Source organism: Barbus barbus (assembly GCF_936440315.1).
Source record: "Barbus barbus genome assembly, chromosome: 50".
NCBI lineage: Eukaryota > Metazoa > Chordata > Actinopteri > Cypriniformes > Cyprinidae > Barbus > Barbus barbus.
This window is the reverse complement of record NC_136728.1, coordinates 7,253,349-7,277,836: the sequence shown is the minus strand read 5'-3', so window position 1 is coordinate 7,277,836 and position 24,488 is coordinate 7,253,349. Positions and strand designations below refer to the sequence as shown.

Genomic DNA, 24,488 nt, shown 5'->3' with positions numbered 1-24,488 from the left:
TTCATATAACCTCAACTTTACCAACTAGTAATGGCAACTCTAAAATGGAATAATGGGACTCCAGGCCATTTAAAATTAATCAATATTGATGATTCAGTGATTTGTTGTTAAGTATTTCTTATATGATTCAATCATACAGTCTAGAAGTTCTCATAGTGGTGAACAAAATGTGCCTGGTCACGTTTGTTCATTTGCTGGCAGGCCTTCTCAACATTCTTAGTCAGACCGGGAGGACCACAGCTAAACACGCCCATCTTCTCCACCTTTAACAAAGAAAAATCATCAGTGGTGTACGTGAGGTTGATGTCACAATGTCACAACTGTCACAATGATCTAATTAAATGACTTATTAACCTAAAACGTAAAATGACTCCTTTCACAAGATCCCATATGAATCACAGATATTTACTAATACATGAAGATTTAGAAAAATGTAACAGTACATGCCCTACAACTGTAAATATAACTATATCTATAAGAATAACTGTAACGATAAAGATAACTTTAACAATAACCATAACGATAAAGATAAATATAACGATAACTATAACAATAAAGATAATAACTATAATGATATCTATAAGGATAACTGTAATGATAAAGATAACTTTACCGATAACTACAACGATAACCACAAAAATAACTAACGATAACTAACTATAACATTAACGATAACTATAACAATAGAGTTAACTATAAAGATAACTATGATGATAATGATAACTAACGACAAAGATAAATTTAACAATAAAGATAACTATAACGAAAACTATAACAATAACGATAACCATAACGATAAAGATAGCTATAACAAAAAAGATAATGATGATAACTATAAGGATAATTGTAATGATCAAGATAACTTTAACGATAACTATAACAGTAACTAGAATGATAACTAAAACAATAAAGATAATAACTATAAGGATAACTGTAATGATAAAGATAACTTTAACGATGACTATAACAATAAATAGAATGATAACTATAACAATAAAGATAACTATAATTATAACTACAACGATAACTATAATGATAAAGATAGCTTTAACGATAAACATTACTATAATAATGACTATAACGATAACTATAAAAATTACTATAAGGATAAAGATAACTATAACGATAAAGATAATTGTAACTATAACAATTAAGATAACTATAAGGATAACTATATTAGCGTCCACAACAACACACAATAATCTACTATTATTATAAGTGCATGCTGCAGTTTTGCCATCTCCCACTTTAAATACTCAAGCTCTTTAAATCTGATGGATTCTGATCGGCTGTCAATGTTTTATCGATCATCAGCTGGAAAAAATGTTTCTGAAAGTGACTCCAACGATATTGATCCTTTGTGTCGTTATCATTGTGGTGTAAACTTTCCTATTCTCATAGAACTAGAATAATTATTAAAAACTTTATGGCCCGGGTTCATAGACAGGGTTTAGCCTAAGCCAGGATTAGGTCATAGTTTAATTAGGACATTTAAGTAATTTTTATAAACATGCCTTAGAAAAAAGCTTTACTGGTGTGCATCTTAAGACAAAACAAAGGCACTGACATGTTTTAAGATCAGTCAGTGCAAGTTTACTTCAGTTGAAACAGCTCAGATTTACATTTTAGTCTGGGACTAGCCTTAAGCCTTGTCTGTGAAACCGGGGGTACAATTATCGTTATAGTTATTGTCCTTGGTGGAGTTTAACAGTAAAGCTCCAATGCATCTTAGATGCAAATTATTTGGCTTCTGACCTCTGGATGAACTTCCTGTAGCGAACTGAGAAAAGCCAAAAAGGGTGGGCGGCCGAAGTGTGTGACGGAGCGCAGGCCGGTGAACAAACTCCTATTCCACACCTTCTGAAAGTGCCGCTCACAAACATACTTGAGAAAGAGAAAGAGAAAGAGAGATGATTTTAAAACCAACCATAACTTCATATCATTTCACCTACTTTTAATTAGGTCACAGTAATTCAGTGGAACTTACAGTAACCTTATAAACCAATAAAAAACTCTTATCATTCTCAAATAAACAATGGATTTACTAGCATGGTGGTGCGGAGATCAAATTTCTCAGCCAGCTGTGTGATGTAGATGTGCACAGACACCAGCTCCTGAGCGTCCATGTCCTCCACCTCTCTTATGATGTCTGACACCCACTCGAACTGACGCTGAGTCCGTGTCACCCAGATAAAATACACCTAGAGCCACCATGTTAAGAGTAGTTAAAAACTGAATCATTAATTACAGGACATTGAAAACTTGCACGTTGTAGTGTACCTTTTTGCAGTGAAATTTGAACTTGACTGAAGATTTGAACACCAGGTCTTTTAAGATGGAAGCAAAGGGTGTGACTCCAATCCCGGCGCCCACCAATACTGACACCTCATAGTCTGTCCACTCCTGATGACCCTCCCCAAATGGCCCATCCAGATACAGCTGTGGAGATACAGCAGGGTCAAGCTTTCAAATACTGTTCATTTTATCACAAAATTAAAACAATAAATGCCATTTTTACACTCTTAAATGTGGCGCGACAGAGCGCTGTAGTGCCTCAGTTCAAGTGACAGAACAAGGGATTAATATATCTGAAAATAAATAGCACTGAATATAATAGATTTCTCATTAACTTTAACTTCTAATACTATGTACCAATCGAGAGAGCTCCCTGTATAGTATCGGTATCGGCAGATACAATTGTAAATAATCGGTTATCGTATCGGCTGATAAATGTAGTATCGGTGCATCTCATATACTGTATATATATTGGGATAACCTAATGCATTCAGGTTTATCTACATCTATATGAACCAAAGACAAACTGGGTATCCTTGCCTTTGGATATCCTCCAAACTCCTGGAGTTTCTCAGGGGTGTAGGCCTCTCGGAGTTTGCTGGTCCAGGGTCCCACTGCACGGATATGAAGGCTGAGGGTCTCCTCATGTGGTGCAGAGGTCAGGGTGAAAGGATGATACTCATCTGTGCCCAGCGCCAGGCATGCAATACGTACCCACTGTCCCGAGCGGTAGACAAAACCTTGTGGATGCTTAAACTCCAGGTAAGTTACACCTGGCAGTTCAGAGAAATTGAGAATCAGGTTTGTTATCAGTGCTACTTGTCCACTTTAGAAATTCTACTTACCATAAATAACTTTGCCAGTACATGTCAACTAACTTTCATTTGAGTTTTAATAGACTGTTTATTTTGTTATTTTAGAGTTAGTTAAAGTTCACATGTACAAGCAAAGTTACTTATAGTCAGTGTTGGGGGTAACACATTTCAAGTAACGCGAATTACGTAATCAGATTACTTTTTCAAGTGACTAGTAAAGTAACACATTACTTTTAAATTTATGAATTCAATTTAAATGTACTTTTTCAAAAAAGTAATTCAAGACACCTTCTCCTGTCCCCGAGTTGAGAGAAATTGGGAGTAAGTGCAGCGGCACTTCCTTCAAGCTGAGGCTTATTAATTTCACTTTTAATGTGTAAGGGCCTTTACAGTTGCCAAAAACATAACTTTTGGGTTTGTTGTAATTAAAAATAAAATAAGCGAGCTCAGTTCAAGTGACAAAAAGTAATAAAAATAATGTAATGTTTTACTTTCGATGAAAAGTAATTATAAGTAATGTAATTAGCTAATTTTTAATGGAGTAATGCAATACTGTAACGGATTACTTTCAAAAGTAACTTTCCCCAACACTGCTTATAATAAGTAGAATGACTATTGGGTGACCATCAACATAAAGTGTTAGCAGATACTAAGCAGAGAGTCTATTAATACTCTAATGATTCATAGTTGACATAGTTGCAAAGTTACTTATAGCTAGTAGAATGTCTAAAGTGGACTATTGAAATAAAGCGTTACACAAGTGGTGATTTTAAACACAATTTCATTTTAAAATCAACAAAGTGAGTCCTGAATTTGACTCAAGGTTTCCTATTCTGAGATGCCGTATGATTTCCCAGCCAGAGCAATTAGAAGTGAACACTTTACAGCACATGACACAGCGCTGTGTGCTCAGGCCCTTGGAGACTCTGAGATAAAAGAGCTTTGTGCTGGATCTGCTGAGCGTATTGTCTACCTGAGGGCAGCAGCTCGGCTTTCACCACTGGGATCTCCACCTTCTTCCTGTTGAGGCTGATGAGCTTGTCCAGGAGGAAGAGGAGGCCAGGGGGGATTAGGTAAATGTGGAAGCGAGGCTCCTGGAGGAGGGCGTAGCTGCCGTGGATCACAGTCTGCCAAATGAGATGAGAGAGAAAGAGAGAAAGTCAGTGTTCACAGTTCCTGTGTCCAGTGTCTCCACCAGACGTGTAACTTTCAAAATTAAACGAAAACAACGAACCCAAAAACATTTTCTAAATTAAAAAAAAAAACGAAAACAAAGAAAAAAAAAACACACACACAATACAAACAAACAAAAAATGATTGCGAAAGATTTGTGTTTTTAAATACAGACTCTTGTTTTGAAATACAAACAAATACATTAAAACAAAAAGAAAAAAAAAGAAATAATTATTCTAATCATTAAACTTTCTGGCTATTTTTTAATTTATTTTGATCTTCCACTGTCTGAATTTCAACTATATTTCAACAATTTTTCTTAGTACATAACACTGAAGCTCTAACACTATTAAAACTCATAAAATGAATAGGTGTTTTTTTCCTTTACCAGGACATAGACGAGCACATATAGGTGGTGTGTTATCCAGAATCCTCTAAAGCTGATGCGTCTGAAATAGTGCGAGGCGAAGACATACATAAAGGCAAAAATCAACAGCAAAAGAACCCCAGTGAGACCTGAAAGAAAAACAAAACAGAGTGTTACAGCAAACACACATCTAGAAAAATAATAAACTCATACTGAATATATCAAAACTATATTAAATGTGCAGCTATACCAGGAACTGTCTTGAAAAACCAGAAAGTCCATTTCATTGGAAGCTCAGACCTGCAAATGACCAACACAGAATTTTGGACAAGGCTCCTGCACTAGTAGAGTCTCCCAGAGAATATTTTAACTTCCCATTAAGTTATAAAAATGTTATCACGTTGGCCACGTACACACTGCAAGTTTCAGGAGTGACAACGTGAGTCCCGTAAATTATCGTTCCATGTGTGGACGGAACAGCAGTCACTCTCGCATTTGTAACCATAGCAACACTTTGGCATCTTGCGGGAGTGAAGAATAATTTAGCCATTTGGTATCTGCCATTTTTTGGCTAAAGACACTTACAGTCACCTCCATAAGTATTGGAACAGCAAAGAAAAAAATGCTCTGTTGGCTGAGGAGTCAAGACATTTGCAAATATGATTAAAAGATGAATATGAGACAAAACTACAGAATGTCACGTTTTATTATTAGCCAATTCAACACATCCATGTTTTACCAAATAAAAAGAACAGCACTTTTAGAGTTCATCCCACTCATTGATGTGAGCATAAGTATTGGGACAGTTGAACATAAGGCAGATATAAAAGATTAAAAGCTATTATTTAGTTGCAGATCCCTTGCACACAATCACAGCAGTGAGTCTGTGACCCATAGACATCACCAGACTCTTGGTCTCATCCTTTGAAATACTTTTCCCAGCCTTTAATGCAGCCAATCCCAATTGTTGCTTGTTTTGGGGAGTTTCTGCCTTTACTCTCCTCTTCAGCTGGTGAAATTCATGTTCGATCAGATTTAAATCTGGAGATTGACTTGGGCAATCTAAGACTTTCCATTTCTTTGCTCTTATAAATTCCTTGACTGAACTGGCAGGGTGTTTTGGGTCATTGTCCTGATGCAATATGAAGCACTTCCCAATGAATCTGGTGGCATTTTCTTGAATATTGGTAGGTAAGATGGATTTGTACTCTTCCAAATTCCTTCTGCTACTGTCGTCATACATTAAGTCATCAGTAAAGTTGAGAGGGCCTGTTCCAGAGGCAGCCATGCATGCCCATGCCATGACACCACCTTCACCATGCTTTACAGATGAGGCTGTATGCTTGGGATCATTTGCAGTTCCTTTTTTTCTCCACCTTTTTGCTTTCCCATCACTTAGATAAAGGTTCATCTTTGTCTCATCGGTCCATAAACACAGTTCCAAAACTCTTCTGGCTCACCTTTATACTTTTTTGCAAACTCTAATCTTGCTTTCTATTTTTGGTGCTGGTCAGAGGTTTGCATCTTGCTGTGTAGCATCTGTAATTCTGTGTCAAAGTCTCCTGAGGACAGTAGATTGTCAGAGCATCACCCCAGCTTTCTGGAAGTTGTTGGTGATTTTACAGACACGTCTTTAAGGGTTCATTTTCACAGCTTTTATTATTTGTCTGTCATCAACTACTGTTGTTTTCTCAGCCGATCAGGTAGTTGTTGGTTGCTGGTGTCGCTGGTGGTTTCCAAACTCTTGATTTCTCCATGCCCTTTGTTTTTGCTAGAGCTCTAATTGACTTCTTCTTTTCTTTTAGTATCCAAATTGCTTGCTTCTCTCTCAAAGTCAGCTCCATCATCTTCATCCTGGTTTGTGTGTGTCATCATCGAATGCAAGATTCAGAATACAGAAGTAATGGATATAACTGATACGACACATTCCCTGCTTTTAATATCTGAAGAATTAATGCAACAGGACACAGCTGATCACTTAGAAAGACCTGTGAGGCAACTGCTCCAATACTTATGCTCACATCAGATAGAGGGATGAACTCTAAAAGTGCTGAACTTCTTAGCTGGTAAAACATCTGTGTGTTGAATCACCCAATAATAAAATGTGACATTCTGTAGTTTTGTCTCATATTCATCTTTTAATCATATTTGTAAATGTCTTGACTCCACAGCCAACAGAGCAATTTTGTCTTTACTGTTCTAATACTTTTGGAGGGCACTGTATGTCCATCAATTTTATAAGCAGTGTTGGGATCAATTTTAACTAAACTACTTCTGATAGACGTGCTGTTTTTTGTTTATGCTCAGGAGGCTCCTATAGAGAGCATTGTCTTGTCATATTTACAAGCACGTTTTGGCATGGTGTCTGGTCTTAGCTCATAAAGATAGGCACTTTATGGAGTTAATAAAGTGGCCTGTTGCGGATTATATGTTTTTATTTTGGTGTTATAAAACAAAGCATTTGGGTGTTTAAGTTTTTTGTGCTTGTCCTTGTTTGATGTTTTTTTCTATGAACTTCTGGCAACACTGACACTACCACAGGGCTCCTGAGCGCAACTAGTCCCGTGTCAAAATGTGCTCAGGTTAAGACTTCTTTCACTGTTGTTTTCTTGCATCTCACACACATTTCTGATGCACGTTCAAATACATCATTAGCAACTAGTTGTTCAGTTCAGTTCCGTACACACTGCGTAGAATTTCTGTAAATGTGGTTGTCACTACCTGTATTTTTCGGGAGTTAATGCGGTTGTCACTCCCGTATTTTAGCAAATTATGTGTGTAAAGAACACGATTAAGGAGTAAAAGGTGAACTGACAACCGAAATTAGCTGCAATGTGTACCTGGCCTTAATGTTCTTTGAACATTCAAAACATCCAATTTTTTTAATGATTTAAAAACCTGTTCCATGGTTACACGGACATTTCAGAGAACATTCCATTTTATCAAAAATTATGGGAACATTAATTTTGAATGTTCTTAGTAGTGACATTTAAAAATTGTTAGATGAACGTCCAACTAAAACGTTTCATATATCAATTAAGCTAAACATGAATTACCCATTGTTGTAGAACACTCTAGGAAACAGGCAGGCAAGAATGCTGAGGTCACTGATGCAGAAAATGTAAACGTTGACCACATGACCCAAACTATGAACAACTGGCACAAAAAGAAAAAAAAAAAAACATTAAAATATTACATATTACATAATTGATGTATGGCACATCACTTTGAGGAAATGTTACATTATGAAATGGAAGTTTGAACTCTGGTAGCTTTGTGATTCACACATGCTATAAACTGCACAAATATGTCTTTGCACACAAAGTGTTAAATCATAAGTATGGTGATGTAACATTCTACTGAACCATATCTGTGGTGAAATTCATTTGAAAGGCAGTTAAGGAAGTTTAAATATTAAATGATAGCGTTTCGCACGTAGAGGGAATTTATCTTTTCTGACCTGAGAGGACAACAGCAGCTATAGCCATGTGACGGTGAAGGTCAATGGCCGCATCGAATGGGATGTATCTGTTAAGAAAAGTCTCCCTGCACATGGTTATCAGGTTACGGCACACAGTGAGGAGCATGTAGGGAAACAGGAAGGAGATGGCGGCTGCAGAACCACGAGACACAAGCACACCCACCATGGAGGTCTCTGGGATGCCACTGGCGTGGGCCTGTAAACCATAATCTACAAACATTGCTATTGGTTTGTAACCATTAGTGCGGATCTCCAGTGTCACAAATTAGGAACAATTCAACATGATCATAATAAATCAAGTTAGGGCCTAAATATGCACAGTACAATCAATGTTCAGTGAAAAGAGAGAATATAGAGGGACACTTACGGTAGCATCTTTCCAGTGCTAGTCCAGCTGTGATCCCGTATATAATAACAATGCAAATTATATGTCTTCTGTAGTTTTCTATGAAGCGTTTGAACTGCTGGATCCATTGCTGCACTGGGTTTCTGTTGTAGCGTTCTCTCTGAGGCCTCACATATACCTTTGGGTTACTTTGTTCAATTCTAACAAGGGAAAATAAACGACATAGTTATCTATCTGGCTGTCTTTCTATCTGTTTAGCTATCCACCTTTTTTATGTATGTCTATTCATTTATCTACCTCACAGTCATTCTAACTAATTACATAGACAGGCAAGATAACTAACAAGATAGAAAGACAGCCATATAGCTTTATTATAATTAACTAGTTTGACAGACAGGTAAATAATTTATTAACTATACAGAGAAACAGCCAGATAGTTAACCCAAGTTAACTAGACAGAAAGACAGAAAACTAGTCAATACATAAATAACTAATCGACAGACAGGTGTATAATTAACTAATCACACTAAAAGAGAGGTGGGTAAATAACTAATAAACAGGCAGATACGTAACTAATTATGCAAGAGGTGGATAACTAATTATACAGACAGACAGACAGGTTACTAAGAAACTATTTATCTGTCTATCCATTTGTATGTCTGTTTTCTTGTCTGTCTAGTTCAGGGATATCCAAACTCAGTCCTAGCTCTAACAGTTTAGCTCTAACTTGCCTGGAAGTTTCTAGTATACCTAGTAAGACCTTGATGAGCTGGTTCAGGTGTTTTTAATTGGGGGGAACTCTGAACAATAGTTCATAAATTAGCTTCCACAAAGAACCCAATTGTTTACTTTTAAGACGTTACTGTTGTGATTAGTAATTAATTGGTTATTCTTTATTAATTGGACATAGTTCACAAGTAGTTCTCAATGAGGAGATTTTTCTTTAATAATTATCTCATATCTAATAAGGAACTACCTTTGTGCTAAATTTGCTACTACTTACTGCTTAGTTAATCTTGCTTCTCTATTAGTGTTAATGTAGCTATTACTTCCTGCATAGTTACTTGTTAACAACGGACTATTATTCAAAAGTGTTACCCAAAAATATAGTTGTTTCTGTTACTGCATTAGCCTGTTTAATTTTGTCACAGTCAACTAAAGATTATGATGTTCAAAGCGAAACCTGACCAATATTACGTCACAGAATGGCATCAGTTCCAGCAAATACTGATTGCCACATTTCTCAATAGCCAACAAATGACGGGTTTCATAAAGGCTTAAAATCTAACACCTAGCTGAGCTCCTAATGACCATACACATGTCAGAACACGTTACATAATGCAACACATGCTCTAAAATGACCATGGCAGAGATATTATATATTAACGTCTCACTTCTTGATCTGTCTTTGACGAAGTTCCTGGTCTTGCTCCCCCTCAGGCCTGTGAGTAAGCTCTTCCATGGCTGAAGAACTACAAAGGAAATCAAAAACAACTTTAGCTGAATTACTGTACGTACGTATTTATTTAGAATGAGCTTCATGTTATATCATTTTTCTTTACCCATTTTTCTTAATGAAAGATACTCGTTGTTGTCTGGATAGTTTTTTCTTACCAAGTACTTCCATGCCTGGGAACACATGAACAACAGTTTCAAAATAAAATGTCTCTTTGTTGGGTAAACTAAAAAATATAGTGACATAATGGGGGATCAGACCATAAAGAAAAATATATCCTTAACCTTTAATATTGAGCTGAGCTGAATGGTCTCGCAGCAGAAAGTGAAAGTCCTCCCAGGAGAAGGAATCTTTTTCGTGAAGACCAGCAGCCTGAAGCATAGCTGCTATACCATCATCAGCCTGACTCTTAGATAAAGCACTTCCAGAGATATCAATGAAAGACCTGCACAAGACAAGAGGAAAAACTGACTAGAAGAAAGAAGAAATCCTTCAGAGGATTTATCAAAGTGTAAAAGTATAATCTGAATCTCAAATTTCAGGTTATTATCAAGAAATCTTTGCACAAAACACTTTTGTTTTCAACAAGGCTCAAAAACAGACAAACATCAGAACCGACCTGAGTAAGGAAGTGAACTCTTCCTTTGACAAGAAGCCATCTTCTTTAATGTCATGCATTGAAAACAGAAGCTTAGACTTCTCCTCGGGAGTACCTGGATTTGAAAGCCAAAAACAGCAAACACTGTAACACTCTTAACACAGTAACACCATAACACTGTAAAACTGTAACATTCTAACAACATAGCAAGGCGATTCTGTAACATCATAACACTATAAAATTGGAAAAATGGTTACATCATGTAACAACAATGAAACAAGGCTGTGCTAAATACAATCTGACCGGTCAGACTGAAACGTATTTACAGGAATGTGATTTAAATAGCATTAGAAAACACATATGAATGTAGCTCGAAACGGATTTGCACAAATCGGATTTCATGTAGTTCACTGAGTTAGACACTATCTAAATATGATTTCAATTGGATTTGCATAAAAAATTGGATTTGGGCTGACAGTCTGAACGAGGCTATTGAAACGCTGAGAAATCGTACAATTGTAAGATTCTAACAATGTAAATTTGCAGCATAGTAATATTCTAACATTGTAACACTGTAAAATTGTAAAACATCCTAACGACATAAAAAGGTAACTTTGTAGCATTGCAATACTATAACATTGTAACATCAGCAACAAGGTAACAACAAGGTAACTTTGTAGCATTGTAACATCGCAACATTTTAACACTAACTTTGTAGTATTTTAAAATGGTGATATTGTAACAAAATATAATGAAACACTGCACTGCAATACAAAAGATTTGAACAACCTCACCTGTCATAAAAATGACAATTACATCCAGGAACTCCTGAAACGAAAGGTATCCGTTACCATCCTTGTCAGCCAGTGTGAACATGGACTCTACAAAGAGCGAGTCAGGCTTCAGACCGAGCACGCTGGCGAATTCAACTCGTGTGAGCTCACACTGTAAAGCTTCTCTGGTCCTATTGCTCAAGTCTCCTGCATCACTTTTATCAATGTCCAAAACCTGGAGTCAAAAAACACATATATGATGCTACTCCATGACTTTGTGACATGAGTTTTTATACAAAATGACCTTGTAAAGAAACTTTTACCTTTGAAAAAGCATGCTTGAAGAACGTCTCCACAATCTTTTCCCTCTGTGCTCTGGTCACTGCATCTCTGAGAATCTCTTTCTCACTAATTTCCTTTACAGTTAGACTCTGAATTCTGCCCTCCAGCTCAGAGCGCAGGTAACCCAGGAACTTTGACCTCTGACCAACGTCCTCAAAGAACAAAACCTTTTGGACAGAAATCCAGCATCTTAAAGTCTCATTGAGCATTAGGTGAGGGAAGGCAACAGACTGAACTACCAAATTCCTACCAGATCATACTCTTTGGGGAACTTCAAGAGTAGAGCACGATGCTGATGGTCATTGGATATTAACACATTGAGGTGGTCTTGATTGCCTATGCTGTGAGAACTGAGAAGAGACCCGTTCTCATCAAAGGTCTGGAGTACTGTCTTCTCGTTGAACGCAAGTGCGACTTGTCGGGGTGCTGTATTGTGCCCCAACCACTCTTTGGCTGAACAAAAAAGTAAAATGCAATGACAGAAATTAATAAACTCATCTTCATTGGAATTTCAGACCAATGTGACACTGCATGTGATATTACTGACCAATAGTTTCATGTGCAGGTTTCTTGTCTGTGGTGGAACCTCTGAGCTTCTTTTGGAACCGCTTGTATCTGGCTGTCCGGACACGAGCAACTACACAAGCTACTATGTAGCTTACTGTCAAGAGATCAACATTTCATTCTTTTTTTAACAAAATATAAAAAATAATGAAAATATGCTATATATAAAATACTCAATTTAAATAAATAAATAAATAATGTTGTTATATATTTTTACTGTAAAACATTCCAATCTTTTTTAAACAAATATAAACAATAATGAAAATACATAATTATTGTTATCTAAAAATATTATTATTTATATAAAATGCTGTATATTAAAGTACTCTCTATTCTAATAAATAACACAATTTTTAATTCTATTATCTAATAAATAACACTACTATTTATTTTAATCATTTTAAATCTAAAAGAGTTCACACAAAGTTCCATTCCAATATGTTTTTGTAAAAAATATTAAAAATATATAATTGTTGTTATATAAAATACTATTTCTTGTGTTTTTTTGTGATTTAATAATTAATGCATTAAACAAACAAACAAACGTTTATAATTCTAGATCAAATGCAGCCCACACAAAAAATGATGAATGACACTGACCAACAGGAAACAGGAAAAGTACTACCACCGTTGATCCAAAACCAGCCTTGCTGCTGTTGTCAAAGTAACTCATAGAGGAGGGCTTTGTACAGGGGTGAAGATCGGAGGATGTGATTGGCTGAGGCTGGGGGCAGGGATCACCTGCACAAAAAGCCCAATATAAACACATCACTGCTTTATAATATGATTTTGTTGTGGAATATGTTGGTGCATGTGGGTTGCTTATTACCGTTCACCCAGAAGAACACATTCTTTTGAATGTCACCCTCCTCTGCACTGGTAACGTCCAGAAGGACATCATGAAATGTGGTGTTACGTATGGCTTGCATCTCCTCCTCAGTGAACAACCTGAGAGGAAGAATATCTTTCAGTATTTAGTGTGCTCATCTGATCAAACTGACATGGCTGATTTTTTAAAGGAGTCATGAACTGAGAACCCAAAATTCCTTTTGACATATACGAGGTCATTGTACTATAGAACCATCCTGTAAGGCCCAATCCCAATACTATTTCATACCCCTAGTGTGTGTGGGTGTCAAGGGGTAGGGGTGAAAATATTCCCCTAAGAAATGGGACACCATTACATGTAATCATATGTCGTCTAGCTCTTATAATACACACACCTATACTGGTGTGCATTAGAGCCTTTAATTACCACTCTATATTAATGTGCTGCTTACTGACTCACACACACACCAGAGATCGCGGAGCTCACACATCCAGGAGCAAAGAAACTTGTCAACGCTGCCCTGTGACTTTTATTAATATCATAGTTTAAATACTGAATCACTACATTATATTTTCCAGCAACGAGAGGATAAAATTAGTTTTTGAAGTAAACTGACTCATTGTAAAGAGAAATGCACAGACACACGTACACGCAACTTTCATCGCTCTCTCTGGAACTGACAATATTTGAGAAAAAGGTTTAGCGATTTCTAATTATTGGGGGGACTAGCCCTCCTTAATGTCTATGGTGGTTATCGCCCTGATCAAACATGAAAATATGTTGTGTAATTGTTGTCAGTAATTAGTTAATGTTAGCAAACTTTAGCGATTTTTTTGCAAACATTTCGTTGAATAACATGACCGTAAATATGAACACATGATTGAATGTAACATAAAACAAATGATTACTTTTCATTAAACTCTTTATTAATGCTAAAAATGCTTACATTTATGGGTCTTTTTGTTCGCTCGGGCAGCCAAGTTGGAGATCATTTTCATTCGTTTGAAGCGTGGTCTTGAAAAATCTTCGTTTGAGGGGCTATCTGGCTCTTCCCCTTGCCCCTAGCCCTCCAACCAAAAGAGAATCAAAACACTCTTACCCCTTCACGTGAACGTAAGTGTAGGGGTAAGGGGTAGTTTCAGAACTCAAATTTTCTCATTAGTCTAAAATATTGATAGCAGTCTGCCAAAACGACAACGTTTAGGATGTACGACTCTATGATGTAACATTGTGGATGAGCACCGCCTCCGCAGAAGAAGATCAACACCTGCTTCTACATCACTGCCTGTTTAGCCCCGCCCATCCAATTTGTGCATGTAGTGTTTACGAGAGAGGGGAACGTGCAGAAACTAAATGATAAAGATGGCTCTGAAGACAATACGTTGCTGTGCAGTGCCAAGTTGTTGAAAAACAGTGTTTGCATTGCCTTTCCTCTGATCCCAACGTTAGGAAAGAGTGGATGAACTTTATTTTTAATGAAGATCCAGACCGCGTTAGTAAGAACTCGGTCCGTTGTTTACTTCATTTTACCACAGATTTGTTTAAAAACAAGGCACAATTCAACACAGGATTTTCAAAAAGATTGAAACTAAAAGAGGATGCTGTGCCGACAGTAATGTCGCAACACAAGTGTGAGTAACTGTTTTTATTATGTTATCACTATTGCTTTGTCTCGTCTTACAGATCATTTGATATGTATTGAATTATTTAATGCGTTTTTGACCTAAATCACAGCAGGGTCCATCTATGAGGAACTATTTAGCCAATCATAGCAGTTTACTTCCGTTCAAAAACAGGACACAAAATAGCCTATTACTAAGTAATGTTTTTTTATGTAAAAATCTTGATAACATTATAAGTGGACCTCAGAGAACAGTACAAAATGCAAAACAAAGGCAGTTCATGACCCTTTTGAGTAATCATCAAAGGAAAATGTCCCACCGATTTTGTTTGTTCTCAAACCAGAAGCGGTCAGCGTTCCTTATGCGTTCAAACTGGTCCAGGATGATGGTGGAAAACACTGGACCTGGCCCCCCTTGTGATTCTAGTAGGCCGCCCACAAATAGATCTAGTCTGTTGGTATCGTTCTCATATAACTCTGCGAGCTCCCTTAACAACTGAAAATCAGTGAAAAGGGTTAAATAGAACATTACAAACAAGATTTTTGCATTATCTGAACAATAAGTGTATGGGTAATGGGCATTCTGGGTATTTGTTATTGAGAGATTCTTGCTGATTGCTGTAGCAGCACCTGTGTGTTATTCAGTTTAGGGTTGATCTCATCCCAACTGTTGACCGGCCGCATGTTAAGGCTCTCTCTGATCTGGTTATAACTGGGCAGCCCAAAATCACGCCCCCTCTGGATGGTCAAAGCCACTGCATCAGAACGCGAGAACCGCATGGGCCCGGACATGTAGTCTAATGGAGAAAAGGAATAGAGAAGATGTGTTAACCAGTAGATCTTCTTGTTGTCATTAAATTAATTGGAAATAACTAACCTCTCAAATCCTCCACAATGATGTTGTCCTCTCGCTCAGCGATCTGAGAAGCCATGCCCATTATTAGCTCATCTACATCCTGACTGGACTGCAGGTTTGGATTCTAAAACATATATAACTTGATGATATAGCAATGTAATTTTTTTTATTTCATATTATAATTTGACAGTAATATATAATTTATAGTTACTTTTAAAACAGTAATTTCTAAAGAAAAATTTCAAGAATTTCAATATATATACAGTATCTCACAGAAATGAGTACACCCCTCACATTTTTGTAAATATTTTATTATATCTTTTCATGTGACAACACTGAAGAAATGACACTTTGCTACAATGTAAAGTAGTGAGTGTACAGCTTGTATAACAGTGTAAATTTGCTGTCCTCTCAAAATAACCCAACACACAGCCATTAATGTCTAAACCGCTGGCCACAAAAGTGAGTACACCCCTAAGTGAAAATGTCCAAATTGGGCCCAAAGTGTCAATATTTTGTGTGGCCACCATTATTTTCCAGCACTGCCTTAAGCCTCTTGGGCATGAAGTTCACCAGAGCTTCACAGGTTGCCACTGGAGTCCTCTTCCACTCCTCCATGACGACATCACGGAGCTGGTGGATGTTAGAGACTTGCGCTCCTCCACCTTCCATTTGAGGATGCCCCACAGATGCTCAATAGGGTTTAGGTCTGGAGACATGCTTGGCCAGTCCGTCACCTTTAGCCTCAGCATCTTTAGCAAGGTAGTGGTCGTCTTGGAGGTGTGTTTGGGGTCGTTATCATGTTGGAATATTGCCCTGCGGCCCAGTCTCTGCTTCAGTATGTCACAGTACATGTTGGCATTCATGGTTCCCTCAATGAACTGTAGCTCCCCAGTGCCGGCAGCACTCATGCAGGCCCAGACCATGACACTCCCACCACCATGCTTGACTGTAGGCAAGACACACTTGTCTTTGTACTCCTCACCTGGTTGCCACCACACATGCTTGACACCATCTGAACCACATAAGTTTATCTTGGTCTCATCAGACCACAGGACATGGTTCCAGTAATCCATGTCCTTAGTCTGTTTGTCTTCAGCAAACTGTTTGCGGGTTTTCTTGTGCATCATCTTTAGGCTTCCTTCTGGGACGACAGCCATGCAGACCAATTTGATGCAGTGTGCATGTCTGAGAACTGACAGGCTGACCCCACACCCCTTCAACCCCTGCAGCAATGCTGGCAGCACTCGTACGTCTATTTCCCAAACACAACCTCTGGATATGATGCTGAGCACGTGCACTCAACTTCTTTGGTCGACCATGGCGAGGCCTGTTCTGAGTGGAACCTGTCCTGTTAAACCGCTGTATGGTCTTGGCCACTGTGCTGCAGCTCAGTTTCAGGGTCTTGGCAATCTTCTTATAGCCTACGCCATCTTTATGTAGAGCAACAATTCTTTTTTTCAGATCCTCAGAGAGTTCTTTGCCATGAGGTGCCATGTTGAACTTCCAGTGACCAGTATGAGAGAGTAAGAGAGATAACACCAAATTTAACACACCTGCTCCCCATTCACACCTGAGACCTTGTAACACTAACGAGTCACATGACACTGGGGAGAGAAAATAGCTAATTGGGCTCAATTTGGACATTTTCACTTAGGGGTGTACTCACTTTTGTGGCCAGCGGTTTAGACATTAATGGCTGTGTGTTGAGTTATTTTGAGAGGACAGCAAATTTACACTGTTATACAAGCTGTACACTCACTATTTTACATTGTAGCAAAGTGTAATTTCTTCTGTGTTGTCACATGAAAAGATGTAATAACATATTTACAAAAATGTGAGGGGTGTACTCACTTCTGTGAGATACTGTATATATATATATATATATATACATACACACACACATATATCAATATATATATATATATATATATATATATATATATATATATATATATATATATATATATATATATATACATATACACACACAGTATATATAAATACAGTATATATATAAAATAAAGAAATTCTTAAGGACAAAATCAGTCAAGATTAAAGCCACCGTGTTTAAAATTGTAATAATATGCATAATCCAAACCAAACCCCATTTATCATGACTCACATTTCGGCTCCAGAAGGTGTTGCATAAACGCATGCCAGGAGATTTACTTGTATCGTTGTTCACAGCACTTTTGTAGTGGCATGTCCTGTTTCTGAATCCCCAAAATCACATTTCAGCACAATTTTAGATACAATTGAGGATGTTATATGTACACTACCATTTGAAAGTGTGGGATCAGTTTATTTATTGTATAAATATTTATTCATTTATTTAAAGAAATTACTTTTACTTTTAAATTATTTTTATTCAGCAATCAAATTGCATTAAAACATTTCTATTTCAAATAAATGCTGATCTGCCTATTCATCAAACAATCCTGCAAAATGTATCATGGTTTCTACAAACCATATTAAGCAGCACAACTGTTTTCAGCAATAATAATCAGAAATGTTTCTTGAGCAGCCAATCAGCATATCAAAATGATTTCTGAAGGATCATGTGACACTGAAGACTGGAGTAATGATGCGGAAAATTCAGCTTTGATCACAGAAATAAATTAGATTTTAAAATATATTAAAATAGTTATTTTAAATTGTCATAATATTTCACAATATTACAATTTTTGTTGTATTTTTGATTTAAAAAATTCTAAATTGGTGAGCATTCGAGACTTCGTACCAACCCCAAGCTTTTAAACGGCAGTGTAAGTAGGTCTAATACTATTACATTTTCCCCCGGTTTCACAGACAAGGCTTAAGCCTAGTCCCAGACTAAAGTATAAGTCTGAGCTGTTTTAACTGAAAGAAACTTGCACTGACTGATCTTAAAATATATCAGTGCCTTTGTTTTGTCTCAAGGTGCACACCAGTAATGTTTTTTTCTAAGGCATGTTAATAAAGATTACTTAAATTTCCTAATTGAACAATGGCCTAATCCTGGTTTAGTCTAAGCCCTGTCTGTGAAACCGGGCCTTGAATAGAAATTATTGAATGTTACTATGTCAACAGTGCTTTGCAATGATTAAAATAAATTCAATTAAAAATTTTAAAAAGGCTTTCAACAGATATCAGTTTTACAGAAGTGATTTGAGAAATATACCTTTTATATACACCAGGTGGTGCAAGAGTCAGTCCAAACCTCACAGCAGCAGCTTCAAACTCAGCAGAGATCCCTGGATCAACGTATTTCTGATAACCTGCAGAAAAGCGGTGCTGTGTGATTCAGCTCATAATATATATGCCATTATTAGCTCATATTTTTCACTAACCACTGAGAATAGTACTGCCCTCAGCAGAAATGACATACTTGGCATCTGTTAACCTGTAATGACGTAGATGCCAACGACATGCTGTCAACAGCAAAGCCAACTGCATTTTACGCAAACCATAAGAGAGATTTTAACAGACCACAGGTTAGTCTTGTGCAGCCAATCTTTTGACTTGTGGCATAAAGTCTGCTCACGTCTGCCCACAATCACCCACTTTTTTGTTTAATATACCACAACAATAGACTAGTAACTTTATATTAAATAACTGTAAAGTGGAATATTCTGTTTGGCCTGTAGATATTAAATATCAGGATATTAATACCATTTTTGCAACACCAACAAGCAGCTATTTCCTGTGTTACCAAAACTTGTATAATAAATGTTGCTTCTTTAGCTTTATATATATATATAAAGCAAGGCACCGAACCCCCAATTGCTCCCCGGGCGCATGGCTGCCCACTGCCCCGGGTGTGTGTTCACGGTGTGTGTGTGTGTGTGTGTGTGCATTTGTTCACTACTCACTGCTGTGTGTGTGCACTTGGATGGGTTAAACGCAGAGCACCAATTTCGAGTATGGGTCACCATACTTGACAATACGTCACGACTTACTTACTTACTTACTCACATCAAAGAGCGTCAAAATGGCATTTATTGTCTACTTTGTTCATTACACGTGCGTATCCAACCGAAAATTTACGGTACGAATACATGTACCGCTACACCCCTAATAAATATATATATATATATACTTTTTTTTTTCTTTTCGTAAAGTTAGTAAAAAACAATGCATTTGCCTATATTAATTGAAATTACAAATATAAAATAATTAGTAATACCCACTACCTGTAAGTGGATGTGAATGAAACTCAAATTGTAGTGTGACCTTCAGACGGTCAGTGAACGGACTGTGGTCAGTAGGTGTGCCGTCTGAGACTTAGACAAACCACAGACTACTGTAGAACGCGCGCACACGCGCGCGCACACACACACACACACACACACACACACACACACACACACACACACACACACACACACACACACACACACACACACACACACACACACACACACACACACACACACACACACACACACACACACACACACACACACAAACACTCACACACTCACACACACACAGAAATCTCACCTGGATAGGAAGTTACTGGTATTCCCAGATAGGCCGGCAGCCACTCATAGAAAGCTATATTCTGAGGAAAGGTCGATTGTCAAAATCAGAAATAAGACTGATATATCATTATATTTATAATGATTCAAAGCAGTGCAGAGTGAAATATTAAGTGAAGCAGATATTAAGTGAGGAATACTGTGTTACGCCCCTCCAAATTGGCACCTGTTACATAAAATGAGTCAGTAATAGAGGATTTGCTTTACCTGAAACGTGGCAATAACCCTCTTTCGGGCATTTTGGAAAAGCTCTTCGTCTGACCAAGAGGGGTGTTCCTTGTGCAGTTTGGAGGCCAGGTAATTGTGGTAACGAAACCAAATAATTCCCTCAGTGACCGTAAAGACGTTCTCATTGGCCCAGGCATTCCCAAACTCTGAGAACACACAAACCCAGCAGCTGAAAACCACAACTTGCAACATTTCCATAAGCACTTTGCATACAAAACCTGTACTAAACCCACACAAAGTGAAAAGTTCCTCTGATCTGTATCATCTTCTCTTGAACTTTATTGCTTAATGTTTTGCTAGCTATGGAGCCATTTACAAGAGGTAAATTTACAAAGATTGAAGAATATTTTCAAAAAACGATGGCCTATTGGCATCACATTCGAGCTAAACAAAAGCTGTGGTTTATTTAGAGTATTTTACGTGCCATACCTCATTTTGGTGTTGTGTAATTTTTTACAGCAACATACCAGCCGCACATTGTTAGGGGTTTTAGCAGACACATGCTTATGCAAGAGGATTGAACCTGGTGATAGACTAGATTAGGAGCAAAAAGACAATGCTACCTGAATCCCTTACAAAAATGTACCACGGTAACCATAGTGACTGATAAAATATGATCATTATTAAAGTCACAGATGCAATAATACCACTCTATGTATGTATGTATGTATTTATTTATTTATTATTTTTATAATTATTTTTCATTTTTATAATTTATTTATTATTATACTTATTATTATCATTTAATTCATTAATTTATTTAATTTATTAATAATTAATTTGTTTATTTATTAATATGTGTTTAGTTTTTCCATTCATGTATTATTTATATATTCATCCATAAATAAATAAATAAATAAACACTACTACTACTACTCCTACTACTACTACTTATAATAAATATTTTTATTATTATTAGTATAAATCCAAAATATTATTTATAAATAAGTCTATTTATTTATTTATACATGCTAATAATACATGTTTAATGTATTTGTCCAAAACGAAATAAATGGGTAACAAACAAACAAATAAAATAGTTATCCATTAAGAAAATAAAAAAGTGTTCATTTATCCATAAACAAAGAAACAAACAAGTGAATGAATGAATGACAAAGATTCTTAAAGCTTCTCAGTGTTTGCAGAAGGTCTTATATTAATTTATGATTTATAGCAGTAAAATAATTGCAGTTACTATAGTACTTTAAAGGAATCTATGAATTCCATGGGGCAATTTTGTAAGGGATGTTGCAAGAAAGCATGACTGCAAAATATTCCAATTCCTACCAGACAAAAACTCCTTGATTAGCCATGTGACTACTGGTCATGTGGTCATAAATAAATGAATGTACTACAACTTAAAGTAGCTGCTCCATATGTTACCATAGAGCTCCTGTGGGCCTGGGCTGGTGCTGGGGTCCGGCGCGCTCCACATGAGGTTTCCGCTGCTGCTGCGCCGGGGCATGTCCTGTGAGGAGCCTGACGCCAGCAATCCTCTGGAGAACGCTCTCAAGGCATCGCACCATGAGCTGGACCATCCATAGATGGAGCTGCCATCTATCCATGCTGTCACGTGATTAATCTGAAATGAATTATGCGTAAATTAAAAACTCAGCAGGTCCGTTCTAAACCCCATACAGTCTATTGTGTCTACATATGCACCTGCGTGCGAGGATTGTTGGGACTTTTGCCTGTGCTCGAAACCCACTCTGCTCTCTGGAACTGGAGCAGGACCGGTTGCGAAGAGTTAGAGCCAAAGACAGGATCTTCTTTTTGGACTTGAATATGCATGAACTCAGGTGGGCAACCAGGTCTTCGGGATTCTGAGATCTCAGACCACACATGGTAACCTAATGTAGTAATAAAGAGCATGTGTTAAAGTGGCCATCGTGAGGAATCAAATTCTCCTTGATCTTTTACAAACAGGAGATAATATCAGGAAAACATCTACTGAAATCATTGAAGAGCACTACAAATTGTTTAAAATTCTTAATAGAATAACATTGCATAGATAGGTCTGAACCGTCTGAAACAGTTCACATCTCAAGCAGTTAATCAAAACTCACTTTCAGACGCCTGACAGTCACTCCGACTCGAAATGAGCCAAAATACCAGCGTATCTGATCCTATCATACTCCAACAGTCACTGAACTGAGGAAACAGTTACGGCTGGAGGCCGGTGAGCCGGTGATACGCAAATGTGAGAACCAAACGCTTGAATGAAAGGCCCAAATGAAAGTTTTTATGCTTATGTAAAAAAGTGAGCTGAATAAGACTATTTTATTTACTTTATATACTGTAAAACATCCATGTTTCACTTCATTATTGGGTGCTTTAATAATATATTTGTGCATACGTTGCATCATTGCGTTATTATGTAAATGAACTGATTAATTAGTTATTTGAAAAAGTTAACTGAAACCAACTGTCCGAAAGAACCAGTTGAATCAGATTTCCATGTTTGCCTGAGGCTGTTGAGGTGGTGTAAACCTGAAATAATCCAATCAAAAGGAAAAAATAAAGCAAGTAAACACCTGAATCTAACTATTTTCTCAATCATATTCAAAAAAATAAGTGCTATTCCAATTGACTGATTCAGTCCATTTTGTGAATGAATCATTTTCATGACATTTCACTAAAATATCTGACTCAAAACGATGATTTTTTATTTGTCTTTGCTTCTTTGCACTTTTTCTTCGCTGCTGTAACATGGAAATTTCCCCTTTTTTGGACGAGTAGAGGTTTATCTAATCTAATGTAATCTAAAAGGATGAATGGTTCCTTGTAAACTGGACATCACTACTCCTCATGGACTCCAATGAACACCCTACGGAGAACCAGGGTGGATTATTATCACCGTCTGACTAAACCCATAAGATAATAATACAGTGAAAGAGCTCGAATGTTCCAGTCCCTATTCATTGCAATTGCATGGAAAAGAGTTACTAGCAATTTCTAGGTTTTTGTACCATGATAGAATGGACTGGAACAGCATGGGGTGAATAAATAGTAAACATTTTATTTTTATTGGGTGAACTATCCCTTTAAGGCAAATTACACTCAGGATGCCTTTATTAAAAATGTGAAGCTATAATTAAAGGGCTGGCTCTTCAATCAACAGGTTGCGCCTTGTTTAAATGAACGCGTCACTCACCGAAGGCCACAGAGAGAACGCTTCTGTTCCTGTAGGACATGAGACCAGATTGGCCACTCATGGCTATGTTGCTTATCTGGCGGGGGTTGGGCAGGTGCGGTTCCTGTCGGGGCAGATACACGCCGTCCATGTACTGTGCCGGAAAGAGACGGACCAGTGCTGCATCTGTAGGGAGAACATCCTAATGTTTCTTTCCTTCAATTTTTTTGTAGAAAGCCTAAAAAAGTATGAATTCACTCACCTGCAGCCCCTCGATTGTGATCTGCCAAATTATTGTACCATCCATCATACCTTTGAACTTCCCAGGTAATGGCAGAATTGGCACCTGCTTGGTTCAAGATTAAAGAGAGTAATTATAATAAATGTGAATTATCATTTAATTTAGTGAATGACCTATTCATTTACACACACTCTCTCTGTATAAATCTAGATTAAAGACATCTCTTTAGCCAATCATTAATATAATGCATCTCATAAACTTGTACTGCAGTTATATCTGATCAAATGCACATTATTATTCTTTAGCTTGGGTTGAACAAATTCATTTTTGCTTGGTTGGAACAGCAATCATGGCAATTCCTGTTTTTTCATATATGCACAAAGTGAGGTTCAAAAAGCTGAGACCATAGAAAATAGCCTACTGTCATTTTTAATTAAAACTGCATTGAAAATTTGAGAGGATAGTCAAACTGAAAAATGGTTAAAATAAGTTTTTCTCATTTCAAAGTGCAATAGATAGATACATAGACAGTAAAAATTATTTTCCAAAATGGTAAATAAAACAAAGATTATTAAAGTTCCACAAAGTACTATTTTAGTTTTTTTTTTTTTTTACTTCAAAATTTCTCTAAACTCTATGTAAATTGCCATTTCTTTGTCATTATTTGTGAAATTTACTAGTAATCTTTGAGTGAAAATGTTTTTTTCAGATAGATAGGAAGATTTCTACTCACCAGTAGCTTGACAGAGAACAGCCAGTGCAGTTAAAGTTCTCCAGAGGACCTCACATAAACCCATTCTTGCAAACCAATCAAACACAAGAGCACTTCACTTAAGAGAAAACTGCT

The 24,488-nt window shown here is 37.0% G+C and overlaps 1 protein-coding gene across 1 annotated transcript; it reads right to left on the bottom strand.

Moving 5' to 3' along the window:
• Positions 1–140: 140 nt before the first annotated feature.
• LOC306868468 (dual oxidase 1-like) lies at positions 141–24,438 on the bottom strand (the record flags this gene model as incomplete). Its single annotated transcript, XM_079414648.1, has 33 exons — positions 141–263; positions 1,756–1,884; positions 2,046–2,201; positions 2,281–2,439; positions 2,836–3,068; positions 4,084–4,237; positions 4,672–4,799; positions 4,901–4,950; positions 7,707–7,806; positions 8,111–8,341; positions 8,499–8,677; positions 9,872–9,949; positions 10,040–10,106; positions 10,218–10,378; positions 10,553–10,646; positions 11,326–11,539; positions 11,628–11,813; positions 11,897–12,099; positions 12,194–12,307; positions 12,811–12,951; positions 13,040–13,158; positions 14,981–15,156; positions 15,291–15,457; positions 15,538–15,640; positions 17,642–17,732; positions 18,680–18,776; positions 20,002–20,062; positions 20,247–20,413; positions 21,651–21,849; positions 21,930–22,117; positions 23,422–23,586; positions 23,663–23,746; positions 24,375–24,438. 33 exons carry the CDS (start codon positions 24,436–24,438, stop codon positions 141–143), a joined length of 4,581 nt encoding a protein of 1,526 aa, XP_079270774.1.
• Between the last annotated feature and the right edge of the window lie 50 nt (positions 24,439–24,488).